Source organism: Gallus gallus, chromosome 4, assembly GCF_016699485.2.
Source record: "Gallus gallus isolate bGalGal1 chromosome 4, bGalGal1.mat.broiler.GRCg7b, whole genome shotgun sequence".
In the NCBI taxonomy this organism is placed as follows: Eukaryota; Metazoa; Chordata; class Aves; order Galliformes; family Phasianidae; genus Gallus; species Gallus gallus.
This window is the reverse complement of record NC_052535.1, coordinates 57696232-57711238: the sequence shown is the minus strand read 5'-3', so window position 1 is coordinate 57711238 and position 15007 is coordinate 57696232. Positions and strand designations below refer to the sequence as shown.

General features: G+C 44.7%; 1 protein-coding gene across 2 annotated transcripts in view; it reads left to right on the top strand.

Moving 5' to 3' along the window:
• Positions 1 to 3179: 3179 nt before the first annotated feature.
• Positions 3180 to 15007, top strand: part of MCUB (mitochondrial calcium uniporter dominant negative beta subunit) — a 34265-nt gene continuing 22437 nt past the window's right edge. Inside the window, exon 1 of one of the 2 annotated variants that reach the window (XM_046940589.1) lies at positions 3180 to 3360. In XM_046940589.1, the coding sequence (XP_046796545.1) occupies positions 3184 to 3360 (177 nt within the window). In that variant the 5' untranslated portion in view covers positions 3180 to 3183. Of the gene's footprint in view, positions 3361 to 10185; positions 10569 to 15007 lie in introns of those variants that run through there. The other variant, XM_420651.8, reaches the window with a different exon arrangement.

The window sequence follows — 15007 nt, the reverse complement described above, 5'->3', positions numbered from 1 at the left end:
AGGCCCAGTCAGCACGGGGCCTGAATGGTAGGTCCTGTCTGACAAACCTGATGTCATTCTATGACAAGGTGACCCGCTTACTGGATGAAGGTAAGGCTGTCTGTAGTCTACCAGGGCTACAGTAAAGCCTTTGACACTGTTCCCCACGTTCTCATGGAGAAGCTGGCTGCCCACAGTTTGGATGGGCATACAATTTGCTGGGTAAAACACTGGCTGGATGTCAGGGCCCAAAGTATTGGGGTCAGTGGAGTTAAATCCAGCTGGCAGCTGGTCACGAGCGATGTCCCCAAGGGCTTGGTACTGGGGCCACTTCCATTTAACATCTTAATAACGATCTCAATGAGGGGATTGAGTGCACCCTCAGTAAGTTTGCAGATGACACCAAGTTGGGAGGGAGTGCTGATCTGCCTGAGGGAAGAAAGGCACTACAGAGGGACCTGGATAGACTGGATTGATGGGCCAAGATTAACTGCAGGAGTTTCAATAGGACCAAGTGTCAGGTCCTGCATTTTGGTCACAATAACCCCAGGCAATCCTACAGGCTTGGGGAGGAGTGGCTGGAAAGTTGTCTTTTGGAAAGGGACCTTGGTGTACCAATGGACAGTCTGCTTAGTATGAGCCAGCAGTGTGCCCAAGTGGTCAAGAAGGCCAATAGCATCCAGGCTTGTATCAGGAAAGGTGTGATGAGCAGGACTGGGAAAGTAATCCTGCCCCTGTACTCGGCATTGCTGAGGCCTCACCTCAAGTACTATGTTGAGTTTTGGGCACCTCAGTACAGAAAGGACATTAATATGCTGGAGTATGTCTAAAGAAAGGCAAAGAGGCTTGTGAAGAGCTTAGAGAACATGCCCTACAAGGAGTGACTGAAGGAACTGGGGCTGTTTAGTCTGGGAAAAAGGAGGCTGAGGGGAGACCTTATTGCTCTCTTTCAATATCTGAGAGGTGCTTACAGTGAGAGTGGGATTGTTCTCTTCTCACTGGTGACAGGACGAGGGAAGATGGTATCAAGTTTTGCCAGGGGAAGTTTAGGTTGGATATCAGAAAACACTTATTTACTGAAAGGGTTGTTAAGCACTGGAATAGACTCCCCAGGGAGGTGGTTGAGTCACCATCCCTGATTGTGTTTAAAAACCATTTGGATGTGGTGCTCAGGGACATGATTTAGCAGAGGGTTGTTAGAGTTACAGTAGTATGGTTAGGTTGCAGTTGGATTCAATGATCCAGTCTGAAAAATTTTATGATTCTACGATTCTTATGTTTGCTATGGCAGCCCTTCAATGTACAGATTCTTAACAGAGATGTCAAAGGGCAGCACTGTATGCCGGTTGTTTATATGAATTTCTTTTTGAAAGGAAGGATTTTTATTTACTAAAGACTCCAGCAAATGTTGTAGGAGTTCACTGAAGTAAAAGAAGTGTAGAAATGAAATATATAACGTATATATTACAATTGTAAAGAAAATGTAAAAATGCAACTAAAAAAAGACTTAGTGCATGAAATTGTTGAGTGTTCAATGATGAATTGTTTCAGTCTCAAGTTAACTACTAAAACATGCTTGAAAAAAATCCCAGTAGGAGGAACACAACTTCTTGCTCTATTTAATTATTTTAGATGAATGTAAGACTGACTTATAATTAAAAATATTCTGCTTTTTCACGTGTTTTCATATTTAAGTATAATGTTTTTGCAACTGGACTCTAACTGAACAACATATTGAAGAGAACATGTTCACCACTTTATTTCACAGATCTCTGGAAGGGAGAGAAAAACACTGCATAATCTGAAATGAGCTATCAACACAATAACTGAAGTTCCTAAAACTCTCCCTCTGTATTAACCTAAAAGAGGCATATCTCTTGACCTTATTTTGTTTTTTGTAAACTGCTCTAGTCTTGGTCCAGGCTTCTGTAATTTGTTTTGTCTGCCTTTTAGAGCAAACATAGGTAGTCACACAGTCTGATTTGATGCACTGACTTCTGCTATGATATAAACAGGAACAAAGAGACAGGAGAGGGGGGAATAAATGAACTGGTAGCAATGAAAGTAAAGGCATTAAGATACTTTTAATGTAAAACTGTAAAATGACATAACTGTTGCACCTTCCTGAAACCTTGCTCTTGCTAATGCTTTGTTAAATTAATGGTGTGTTTTCAGTCAGATGTACCCCAGACTTTAAAATTTGGTTTTCAAATTAGGAGAGTGCATAAACAATGAGTATAAAGATGTACCAGTAAGTACACAGAGAAGTCAGGTTGGTCTTTCAAGAGAGCAGAGCTGGAAAGATTATCACATTGGAAAAGATAATCAGAAATAAATGGTAAAATGCTCACCTGCATTGTAAGATCACAAGAAAATTCCCCAAGAAGCAACCTCCAGAGAAAGATCCTTCCTCGGTGGCAGTCAGCCCTTAAATGGGGTCTAGGAGAGGTGCAGCCAGGCTCCACCCTTTCCGGTCACACAGCTGAATTGCCTTCACCTGTGCTCCTACGGCTGACTCAGTGCTTGCCTCAGGTGGTCAATCAGAGGTTCAGGCCATGATTCGACAGTTCCCATACAGATGGTTTGGTTTCAGGGTTTTTGTTTGTTTGTTTGTTTGTTTGTTTGTTTTGAGGCATATTAGAAATAATTCACAAAGCATAGCCACTCATGCTTACTATTTGGCGTTTTTTGTTTGCTTAATGATGATTTGAAGAAGTAAATATACAATATATTTTAGTAGTGTATTTTTAGAAATATAGCTGTTGAATTGTTGTATGATGTGATTATTTCTTGCTTGTAAAACTGCAATAGCCTTTAGACGTTGTGAATAGTTCTGGATGTAGCATTACAGACCAGAAAGCACGTTGCAAGGCTGTCCTGTTTTAACAAGAGACCTTCTGCAAATGAAACACAACAACGAAGAGGCTCAAGTAGGCTTATCAAACATGAAAAGAAGCCTCCATGCAAGGCCAAATTGTGTCACTCCAGAAGTAGATTGGGATGCAACAGGCAGGCGTCAAGGTACTCCCCTCTATCCTCCTTATTTTCCAGCACCCCAGTATATATCATTAAAAGACAGGTTGCTGAACTTATCTCTATCCGAGGACGAGCAGATGTTTAGAAATAACGGCCGAGTGCTGAGCGAGCAAATGTTAGGATTTGGGTACCCATAAATTAGTTCTAATAGGCATCCTCCCACTGAGCATGCGTCAAGGAAGCTCTCCTAGAGGGCGAGCGAGGAAGGCCGGTGGGCGAAGGCAAAGACTGGGCTGTTATGGTGCTAAAAGGACGCCAGGCGGCAGAAGAGACCAGGGAATAGAAGACTGGAATCCTCACCAATCGCTCCCTGAGGAAGGCGTGTGTATGTTAATTACCTCGCGGGTAAGTGACTAATATGTACAGTCTGTGGAAATCTAATGGACTCTGAATCACGTCATCTTACGTGGAATAGAAATATCCCCAGCGCCGCTAATTAAGAATGCCTGAATTCGAGGGTAGCAAAACTTTGCTGTTTAAGTTTCCCAGCTTCGTTTCTTCAGTTCAATGAGATGTGACTAAAATGGTGGTTGGTGGCCGACGACAGGAGCCCTCCCGGCCGCAACCGCAGTGACAGACGTCGAGCCACAGCGTGGTTCCGGGAGGTTCCTTTGCCAGGGGAACCCCGAGAACGTGAACAGGTCTGGCTGCTCTCGCGAGAGCGGCTGACGTGGCGTGAGCGGTGGCAAGTAGCTGGAAGACGTGCTCAGCCTGGTGGCAGAGCTTATGAAGGAGGTGAAGAGGTTATGGGCCAGCAGGGAGTTGGAGCAAGAGACTGACTGGTGGAGTAACTCCCTGGTATACTAGAGAGGAAGGTGCAAAGGAGCTAGTCCCCAAAAAGCAATGGACTCCCTGCCCTGTCACTGTCAGAGGATGGGGACCTGATAGATGGGGAGAGTTGGAAGACAGTCCTGGCTTGGTGTCATGGGTGAACCCCTTCCCTACTTACCTCACTTCCCCAGGTGTCCCTAAGTAATAGGTTTGAGGCACTGGATATTGAAGGGGAGGTGAATGAGGAGAGGAGGGAAGGCTTGCCTAAGATGCGCACCCTCAGCAAGTTTGCTGATGATGCCAAGCTGAGCAGTGCCGTTGACCTGTTAGAAGGAAGGAATGCCATCCAGAGGGGCCTCAACAAAATCAAAAGGTGGGCCCATGTGAACCTAATGAGGTTCGATGTAGCAAAGTGCAGGGTTTTGCACTTGGGTTGGAGTAATCCTGGATATGTATGCAGACTGGGAGAAGAGCTCTTTGAAAGTAGCCCTGTGGAGAAGGACATGGGGGTCCCAGTGGATGAAAAACTGAATGTGAGCCAGCAGTGTGCAGCTCATGAAAGCCAATGGTATCCTGGTCTCCATCGGAAGAGGGGTGGCCAGCAGGGATGGGGGTGATTGTCCCTCTCTACTCTGGCCTTGTAAGGCCCCATCGGGAGTACTGTGTCTAGGTCTGGGGCCTCCAATTTAGGAAAGATGTGGAGCCATTGGAGAGGGTCCAGAGGAGGGCCATGAAGATGATCAGAGGGCTGGAGCATCTGTTCCGCAACTGGCTTTGTCCAGCTTGGAGAAGAGAAGACTATGAGGAGGCCTTATTGCAGCCTTCCAGTATTTAAAATGGGTTTATAAACAGGAGGGGAGTCAATTTTTTACTTGGGTAAACAGTGATAGAACAAGGGAGAATGGTTTTAAGCTCAAGGAGGGAAGGTTTTGATTGGATGCTGGAGGAGTTCTTTACAGAGAGAGTGATGAGGTGGTGGAATAGGCTGCCCAGGGAGGTTGTGGTTGCTGTCTCTGGAGGTATTCAAGTCCAGGTTGTATGGGGCCCTGAGCAACCTGCTTCAGTACCAGATCTGGAGATTGGTGGCCCTGCCTATGGCAAGGGGGTTGGAACTTGATGATCCTTGGAGTCCCTTCCAACTGAAGCCATTCTATGAAAACGAAATAACTAAGTACCAAAAGGTAAATGATAATTGGTATGATTACATTTTACTTTAAAGTAGTCTTTAAAATATTAACGTGTTACATAACAACAATATCCCCTGAAAACAGAACTTGAATAGTCAAGACTAAAAATGTAGTAGTTATGTGTAGTGGAAATGCTGTCATGGCTTGAAACAGTGATTGGGCACCTCATAGGAAGTCAGGGCAATCCAGGGGAGCTCAGATGCATTTCATGAACATGAAATTTCATGAAGAGATGGAGCTAGGATCCACTCCTTCCCAGAACTCTTAAAGGTTGGTAGTGGAGGCAAAGGGATCTCTCTGAAGATCCCTACATACCTAAGGCCTAAGCAGTTATTTACATACCTAAGATAAGCAGTTTGTTTCTTTTATTTCTGTGCCTCCTGCTATCCCTCTCTGTAGTTTAAGACCTTGCTACGCTGCCATTTTGTTACACTTTCCATTGTGTTTATCTACGGTTTGTAAATACTTTAAAAGCTACACTAGTGAAATGTTCAAGTATTGTTCTGTAGGTTAGCACTAAGTTGTTGCTTGGGGAAAGTATAATTTGTGTTGTATTTAACTAAATGTGTTTGAGTTGCCCAAAGTTTACTTGAGGAAAAAAATTCAATTTAGTAAATTAACATGTAATAAATGTGTGAGGCAATGCTGAATGTTGTTTCTAAATCAGGATTTCAGTACTTATGTGCTTGTTCATAGATGGCTTTGCAGTAACGAAGGCTATTTGTTGAAGAGCAGAGCATCTCAAGAATATTATAATTGCAAAAATGACAATAGCATATTTCAATTTAGATGCACCATGATATCTGCTTCTGATTTGTGCATGTAGTTACTTCTGTGGAATTACAAAGGTAAATTTCCAACTAGAAGAGGGTAATATAAAGGCCATTGGACCCACATAATTCTGAGACTGTAACGTATTTTTTGGTACAGTGGCATTGAGAATTGTAAATGTATGTGGGGAGGGAGACTGCAATGATTTAATGATAAATTTTTCTTTACCTGCCTTTTTCCTAGAATAAAAAACTGCAGCCTTTAAATAAATTGAAGTTTTTGCTAAACTGATGTTATGTTTATAGTGAAATGCAGGAGTCTAGAAGGTTACTATGGCTACTATAAATAACTGGAATTAGAAGTCTCTTGATAGTATCTTCTATTTGCTTGCAAGCTTCTGAGATATTTTTTTTCCCCACAAAAAGACCAAAGGTTAATTGTAACAAGTGAATTCTCACATGATTAGTACTGTGTACAAGAGATACTACAAGAGCAGTGAAAAAACAAATAACCCTATTGTAAGATTATTTAATTTTTGCTCTGGTCCTCTACTCTTGATGATTATTAATGTCCACTTGCAGGGTCTTTTGTTGTCTTTCCTTTACAACTTCGATAACTAGAAAATTAAATACATATTTATTGTGTATCAACTATCTTCTGCAAAGCATTTTTCTCTGCACTTCTTTGCATGTGAATGCACTGCCGTTGTTGTCCTGAGTGGAGCTTGGAACAAGGAGAAGTAGGACAGGACCTGTTGGTCTGTGCCCTGGATGTCTCCAGCAGGGCTGCTGAGCATGTGCACAGCTTCTGAGCAGTTCTGATGTTTGATTTCAGCTATTTCTTGATATGACTGCATTTCTAAGTACCGTATATTCCTTCTAGCACCTTATAATTTAAGTACCTAATTCAAAATAAGGCCACTAGAGTTTCCAAACTCCCCCACATCCGAATTACCATTCCCAATTACCAAGTAGACTTCTTTTATGCAACAGGGTAATTCATTCTTAGAAAGTAAGCATTAAACTTTTCAGCCTCCAAAATATGTATTTTGCAAGCTCTAGAAAAGAGTGGGAACTTGCTTTGCAGTCATGACTGACATCCTCAGCAGCCTGGATGGATTGGTTCTGGTTCTGCAAGAAGAATGTGACTGCTGAGAAGAGCAGCGATAGAGGGGCCCATCAGCCACTTAACTGCTAGATCATTTAGTGGCAGTAGAGATCAACATGCACCAGGATCTTGTCTTGTCGAAGAGTGACAGGTATCACATGGTCTGGGGTGAAATGTGAGAAACTTGTAAGGTGCAGGTTAACCTGACCTGACTTTCCTCTATATCTTGCATGTTTAGAGATTAGCTTAAACCTTGACAAGTGAAACACCCTGTCAGCAGTTTTGCTAATCGGTTTAACAGCATTGTTGACCTTAGATTTAATCATTTCTTGTAATGAACAGTTTTGCAACCTAATTACTTGCGAACAAAGTATCGTAACCTTTTTTATTTCAGAAAAGTCGTGTATGTTCTGTAGCTTCTGTGAATGTGCTGTCAGCTGGGGTGAGCATCAGACACCCAACAGCTCTCTGTCTTTGCTGTGCTGATATCTTGCTTTCTCTGACTTGCAGTTTCTCTGTTTAAATTTTGATGGTGTTCATCTGTCTTCTTGTAGTACTCACTAAGACAATACTTGAAATAGAGTGCCTGATACTATGCAATGCATTTCAACGTGTGGCACGTGAAGTGGCTTACACCAGCCTTTTCCCTGTTCTGTTATTTTTCATCCTAACTTCTTGTTACAGTCAATTTTAGTGGTGCTACCTGGATCTTTTAGTAAATGTATGTCATAAAAAAACAAGTTTTGTTACATTGCTTCTGGGAGAAGCCAGAATGTACAGAGAGCCCTGAGCACAGTGTGGGGCCTTTGCCAAGGCTGCCCGCATACAAGGATGGTGTTGTGATATGGTCCCAACAAATGCCAATTCCAGTCCCACTTAATGATAATATTACATGTACTTTGCCTCACATATTAAGTCATTCAGAGGACTAGTGCAGGTTATTACAACTGCCCAAGTGAGGAAAACTGTGTATGTTAATAAAGGTTTTCTAAGCTTGTGATAATAGTGCAGTCAAGGAGCTGAAGTACTAGAGACTGGCTAAGGCTCTTGGTGCAGGTGCTGCAGCAAGGGCACAGCCAAACTCTTCCGTTGTCTCGCTGATGGCAGATTGGCCTGCTGGTCCCTGCTGCAGCTGGGCCTCAAATGGCCCTGGAACTATGATGATACAATCTCCTTTACAATCATAATTCAGGTATCTGCTGACTTAAATACTCCAGTGCAATCTAGGCAGCCTGGCAACTCTGTAGTAAAGAGTGCAATTTATGATCCTCCCTCCATCCAATCTAAGCACTTCCCATTCCTTGAGTCAGAATTTATCTCTGTAATCAGAGTCCAGGTCTTTTCCCATGTGGTGCTGTGTCTTCTAGCAGTCTGGGCAGGAAATCTTACTTGAATGATCCACTGCTCCATAGAAAATACAAAGCTCTTGTTTCTTCTGTCTAAGTCAGGAATGGTTCTCATCTCACTCTTCTCCCTACCTCCCCACCTCCTCCCAGCAGGAGGATTAGCAAGCTAATATTTACTACGCCTGCATTTTGAAGACAGATCTTCGTTCTCTGCCCGTGGAGGGAACATAATTCTCTCTGGTGGAAAAAGTTGGTTTGTCTTTGCAGCAAATAGCCTTGGTATTGTTACCCCATCCAAAAGAATCAAAAGAATTTTATTTGCTACCCTCTTTGTGAAAATGTAGGAGTCCAGGTTTCACCGGTGTGACTGTTTGGAAAGCTCTGGCTATTTATTAATGGCTTAGGGATGAGTAGTGAGACTTGCCTGAAATCAGGATTCAGCCTTCTAGGTGGTCGGTTTTAGGATTCATTGCTGCTTTGCTTAGATGACAGCCTGGTACCTGTGGAACACCATTTCTTTTCCTGATGGGATGTCAGAACTACCCACTGGGGCTTGGAGCACCTGGGCTTCCATGTCAGTGCCCCTTATTCCTTTTGGTTGTTGCTTGAATCAGGGGTTCAAATCCCCCATAAGCAGGGGACAAGAATTTTCTTGGTTTTACTAGCGTTGCTATTTATTCCCTAGTAAACCTTTGTATTGCTGAATCATAGAATGGCCTGGGTTGAAATGGACCACAATGATCATCAAGTTTCAACTCCCCTGCTATGTGCAGGGTCACCAACCACTAGACCAGGCTGCCCAGAGCCACATCCAGCCTGGCCTTGAATGCCTCCAGGGATGGGGCATCCACAACCTCCTTGGGCAACCTGTTCCAGTGTGTTGCCACCCTCTGTGTGAAAAACTTCCTCCTAATATCTAACCTAAACCTTCCCTGTCTCAGTTTAAAACCATTCCCCCTATCACTATCCACCCTTGTAAACAGCTGCTCCCCTTCCTGTTTATACGCTCCCTTCAAGTACTCGAAGGCCACAATGAGGTCTCCCCGGAGCCTTCTCTTCTCCAAAATGTTCATATAGATTTTCTTTGTCAAGTGTTAGTTATGTATGGTGCTAGGTTAGAAGTGTTTTGCAGATAGCTTTGAGGTATGAGATGAAAAGTTACAATGAACGGTTAAGAAATGAGAAGGTACACAACACTTCACTCTGAGAGTGAAACAGAAGTTACCTTATGATGCAATCTGAGAGGTGTGAAATATCAACATAGGGCAGGATTTTCAAAGAGGTAAGGTCATTGTTTTAATGTGGCAGTGATGTAAAGGCATTGGTTTAACGTGACAGCGATGCAAGGCCTAGTGGGTAAAATGTTCTGCCTGCTTTCTTGGCCTGTAGAAACAACAACATACCACTTTGATTCCCAGCTCCTGGAGAGGGATGCATGAGTCCCCCTTCCCTAGCTGGAAGCTGAAGGAGTGTGGGGTCTTAGACCCCTGTAGCCGTCCAGGTTCAAGGCATGGTGGAGTTCCACCATGATAGCGATGCCCTTCCAGATTTGCAGTTTTGAAGAGCCTTCCATCACCATGGGGTACAGCTGTGTTTTGTAGTATGCAGTACTGCTGTGGATGAACATTACCAACAGCAGAGAAAACCAATGAATCCAGCACTTCCCTATTTCCCTGCTGTAACACCATGGGTCCCACTCGCTTCATCGCTCTGCACTGAGCACAAAGCCTGTTTGTGGTCGTGAAGATTTGGTGGGATAAGAGAATATACAGTAAATGGCGATTGCAGTTTGCTCTTCAAGTTATTGTACTGCTGTGAACTGACTGCTCTTGAAAATACTGAACTTCGGGATGTTTTTCTTTTGTGTTCAGCTGTTCATTTCTGTGCTATCACGGTGTTTATTCTGCTGAAGCACCGGTTGGTAATAATCAGGTTCCTTCACGCCGGGTAATTTGGCTAGTGAATCACCTCGTGCGAGACAAAGGGTTGTTATTTATCAGCTGTATAAGCAGCAGGCGTTCAGGTATGAGAAATCCAGGGTTTTTCTTCACCCCGTTGATAGATGCAGCCATTGAAATCCGCTTTCAGGGCCGAGCAGCAGGCGGACGGCGCCCCGGGGCTCGCACCGCCAGGCGGACGGCGGGCGGGAAGGAACAGCCCCGCACACACCGCCGGAGGAAACGCCCTCCGCTCGGGCTCGCCCACGCCCGCCCCGAGCCGAGCCCGGAGAAGGAGGTCTGGGGCGATGCTGGCGGGACTGGGGCGGGCTGTGCGGAGCCTGCCGCCGAGCGACGGGCGGCTCGGGCTGCTGGTGGGCGGCCGGGCGGCGCGGGGCAGACGGGATGGTCGCCCGCCCCTCTCGGAGCCTCAGGTGAGTGCGGCGGGGCACCGCTCGCGGAAGTTCGGCCGCTGGCGGGGAGGGGCGGGGGGCGGCAAGCGAGTCGCTGGTGGGGCTGCCTGGGAGCTGTCGCCTTGCCAGCGGGCCCAGCAGCGGGGTTCTTCAGGCACGGGGCGTGGTAGGGGAGTTACGGGGCTGTGTTACGAAATAGAAGTGGAAGCAAAAAAAGAAAAAGAAAAAAAAACCCACCAAAACTTTTCCTCAAGTGTTGCTGCGGAACTTCGTTGTGTGTGGTGCTGTGTGTTGTGCTGGGCCCGGGCTGCAGCTGGAACTGCAGCTTGACAGATGCTCCTAGGCTGCCGGGCAGGGGGGATAGCAGGCCGTATGGGCTGCCTGCCGGGGGAAGACGATCCATGGTCCTCCATGACCATTTTTAACAGCAGAAATGCCACGTGCACTTGATAGTGTTGCTGTAATGAAGCAGACCACGATGCTGTCCTCTGCCCAAAGGAAGACCCGGGCCAGGAGGTGACAGGCAGAAGGAAGCACTGAGCGGGGCTGTGTGGCCTGCACGGGTGTTGTGGCCACTCAGAGACACCCAGCACCTCCAAGTGTGTGTCTTGACAAGGATTGCTGCACACAACGTGCTCAAAGAGCCACCTGCAGAATCCCCTAGCATTAATTTGGCCCTACTCTGTTAATCTGAGAAGCTTTCTCAGCTCTGTCACGGCTGTGTTAGGAGGACACTTAAGAAGGGAATTAAAATAAATATTGGCTTAGCCACCTTCATCTCTTAAGGTTTAAATGCGGAGTGCTAAGAATGCGTTGCCTCTTGCAGTGAGCACTTACACTGCCATTCAGCACGCTCTGGTGCTGCTTGTTCAGTTTATCACCTCTGTCTTCTGCAGGGTGCAGCTTTGCAGGCAAGCTTTGTGCTTTTCTAGAGCTCTGAACTGAGGCTGAAAACTGATGAAGGTTCTGGAAGATGCACCAAAAAGGAGAGGAGGAGGAGGAGAGACGAGCAGGAGAATGATCGGCTCTGTCACCCAGTGGGAAGGAACATGACAGCGACAAATTTCAGGAGTGAAATTCTTACACTTTCTAGTTTAAGGAGAGGGGTTCTGTTGAGGACTTTTCTAAAATGGAAGTGTTTGGAATAAGTTGACATGAAATGCTTTTCATATGTGCAGTTAAGAGTTTTAACTTTCCTGCAGAGCCATTAGCATGACGACACGAGGCTTGCTTTCTGATTTTCCTCTCCCTGTGTTCATCTTTGGACACCTTTCAAATTTGTAAGCGTGCCTCTGTGAAGCAGCTCAGGCAGTTAACATGTTTGTTATCACAAAAGTTAAGTTAATGGCCTGTAGGTGTAATTTCGAGTAGTGAAACACATTACTTCAGCTGTTCAGCTCTTTAGATTTTGGAGTTGCGCAAAGCATCAGATTATGTTCATCTCAGCAGTTAAACACTGGCACGGCTCTCTTGTCTTTCCCCTTTATTTTAAGTTTTCGGATAGTTCTGTTTGCTGGTGTGTATTGCTGGCTACTCTGTTGTCACATGCATGGGAGGAGTTTTGCTGCAGCTCTGGAAAGGAAGGGTGAAGTGCTCGTGGGCAGTTCAGGAGGGCAGAGCTCCTCACTGGTCACACTCACTCTTGATGCGCTCTGGTGCCATGTTCTTCAGCTCGCTTTTGTGCTGCAGGCTGTGATGGAGATCAGTGTGCCCAGGCAGCTTCTGTGGCACTGACTGTGGGCCTCCATTGGCAAAGCTGGAGGTGATGTTTTGGTGGCTACGTCAGGTTGTCACATACCATGGAGGTGCCTGGGTGTTACTGTGCTGGTGAGGAGATGTGTAAGCGCAGCACCTATTTGCATGCTGTGCTTCTTACCAATAAATAAGCTACCCCAGAAGTAAAACAGCCACCTTGGAATATGTAATTTTGCTGGAATTTTGCTGTGAAAGCAGCAATTGCCACAATGAAGAGCTGGAGCCTCAACTGTCAGCTTTTCAGCTCAGCTGTTAGATAAAATCCTCACCTTCTTTGACAGCTCTGATTAAGGCCACTGTGCTTTCAGTATAATGTTTATAGAAATCATACTTAATGTCATCTAGTCGGCTTTTTAGTTACACGAGTTGATCTGTATAGCATGACGTTTTTGTTCTGAGAAGTGTTCAGCATTTACTTAGACACATAGTTTTGCAGGCGAAGTGAAGCGTGTTGTGTTTTTTTCTGGGCAGGCCTTATTATTGCTACATAGAATTTTATTCCCAGAAGGATGTGGTTCATTTTGCTAGACGTTTGCTAGACAAACTTCAGGGCTGCCAGCTATTTCACTTCCTCTTGCCTTGCATATGTTAACTCCGTGCTCAGAGAAATGCTCTGCTTCTGCTGCTCTTTGTGAGGAAGAATTCCTCTTCCTGTATCATGATGGAGAACAGATGTGTTAACGCAAAATTGAGCTGAGAATGGCCATTTTTTCTCAGCTGTTCATAAACAGTCTGAGTCAGAAAATGCTTCAAGGGCTGATTTTTTTTATTTTTTTTTAAATTTTTTTTAACATAATCTAGTTCAATACCAGATTTGGCACTGCGGAGAAACTAAAATGGAATTTGCTTTTTACAGCCATTCGTATCATGAGATTCCCGGTTTATTTCATGCAGCGGAGATCTGTACGAGGCTGCCTGCAGCCCTGGGGACTTCAGCTGCTGTTGGAATCCAAGCCTGAGTTACGCTGTTTCTCGTAGCTTTTTAAAACCAGGTTCCCTTGCAGCTGCACAGCCCCTTTTAGCAGAACTGTTTCTGTGCTGTGTGGAGTTGCTGATGTGGTGACAGTGCCTCCTGCAAGGGGCCTGGATTGTAGTGAGAGAGTAAGGAGAGAACTGAAATGGGAGAACTGTTTGTTGTTGTTGTTGTTTGTTTGTTTTACAAAGCATTGGTTCTATTTAACATTGTTAATTCAGAAAGTGTCCCACTTCTATGCGTGGGATTCTCTTAAATTGTATACCTGCACAGTAAAGGTTGTGTGTGAGCTGCAAGATGGGTTTGCAAATATGCCTGCGAAAGTGTTTTTGTTTTCATTTCGTTTTAGGAAATGATGTATACTTGTTGCTGAGGAAGGGATTTTTTCCTGGTTGCAAATTGCAGCCAGTTGGGGAACCACTGGGTTTGGTTCCTTGCAGAAAGCGGGGCAGGGAGTATTTCTGGTTTTGTCCTTCCCAGTATCATCCATATCTGTCAAAAGTGTTTCTTTTAATGCTCTCAGCTGACAGGCTGTTGGCTACACTGTGCTTCAGGCTGGCCCTAGCTTTTTGTCCTTCCTGTTAATAACGTCTTGTTACTCTTGTTTCCTTCCAGACTGCCGTACCACTTTTAGTTTTACTTATTTCCAGTTTATCCTTTGGTTTTAGACAGTGGGGATTATCAATCTAGATGTGTCCAAATAGCCACAGGATAATTTAAGATGTTGTATTTTTCCTGCTGTGTTTTAACTTCTGCCCCCTTCCAAGATACTCCGCCAAAGTAGCAACCCCAGGACATTGCAGCAGCTACAGAAGTGGGTTATCATTGAGTATCTTGGGCAGTTGAGTATTCCACTTAAACATGCTTTGTCCCTGCTTTGTATTTGCAGCCTACATGGGTCCTTTGGAAAGTGAGGTATAATTGAACTTGAGAGCTGGAAGTAATTCGTGACCACTGGTTGAGCTTCCCTCTCTTTTCCTTCTGTTTCTTACAATAGAAGTTTGCTTAATGATCCAAGCCTTGTTTTCTGATTCAGAAACCTTGTGTTTTTACTGGAGGATGTTACCAACGCAATGCACACCCCTGAACTGTCTATGGAAGTGCTTTTCACTCTTACATACATTAACTTATAAATGTCTTCAGTGGGTCATTGAAAAGATCCTAGTCATCTACTGCAGGAAGTGTGCCGATCTCAGCAAGTTCCATTCATTGCCTTTGGGTACTGCATCTATGCCAGAAAAACAGAATGGCACTGGGGATGGCTGCTGGATGCGTTCTGCTCTTACTCTTTCCACGTCTAGCAGCTGGGAGATGGCTGCATTTGTTCAGATAAACGTGCTTTTGGAGAGAGATGTGGGAGATAGATATATAGGAGGTACATGCTAGAGATATGTGTCTGTATCATGGAAATTCATTATCCCTTGTACTTCTTTGCATGCTCAGGCTGTTCAATATTTTACCATATGTTGTGAAGTGCATCCTCACGTGATAGCAAATAGGCTGTGCTTCTGAAAAGTTTGGAAATAAGTGACTGTACTTATACCCAACGGGCAAAGGGAAGTGCATATGTAGGTACCTACCTGCTGGTAACCCTTCTGACAGTGTTTGTTTTTATGTTTTGGGTGGGTGTTTTTTTCCAGTTTAAAATGGGGATAGGAGGAGTCATGCCATGAAGTGGTACCTGTATGAGGCTCACTGTTGTTGTAAAGGAGGTAACAGGAAACGATGCTGC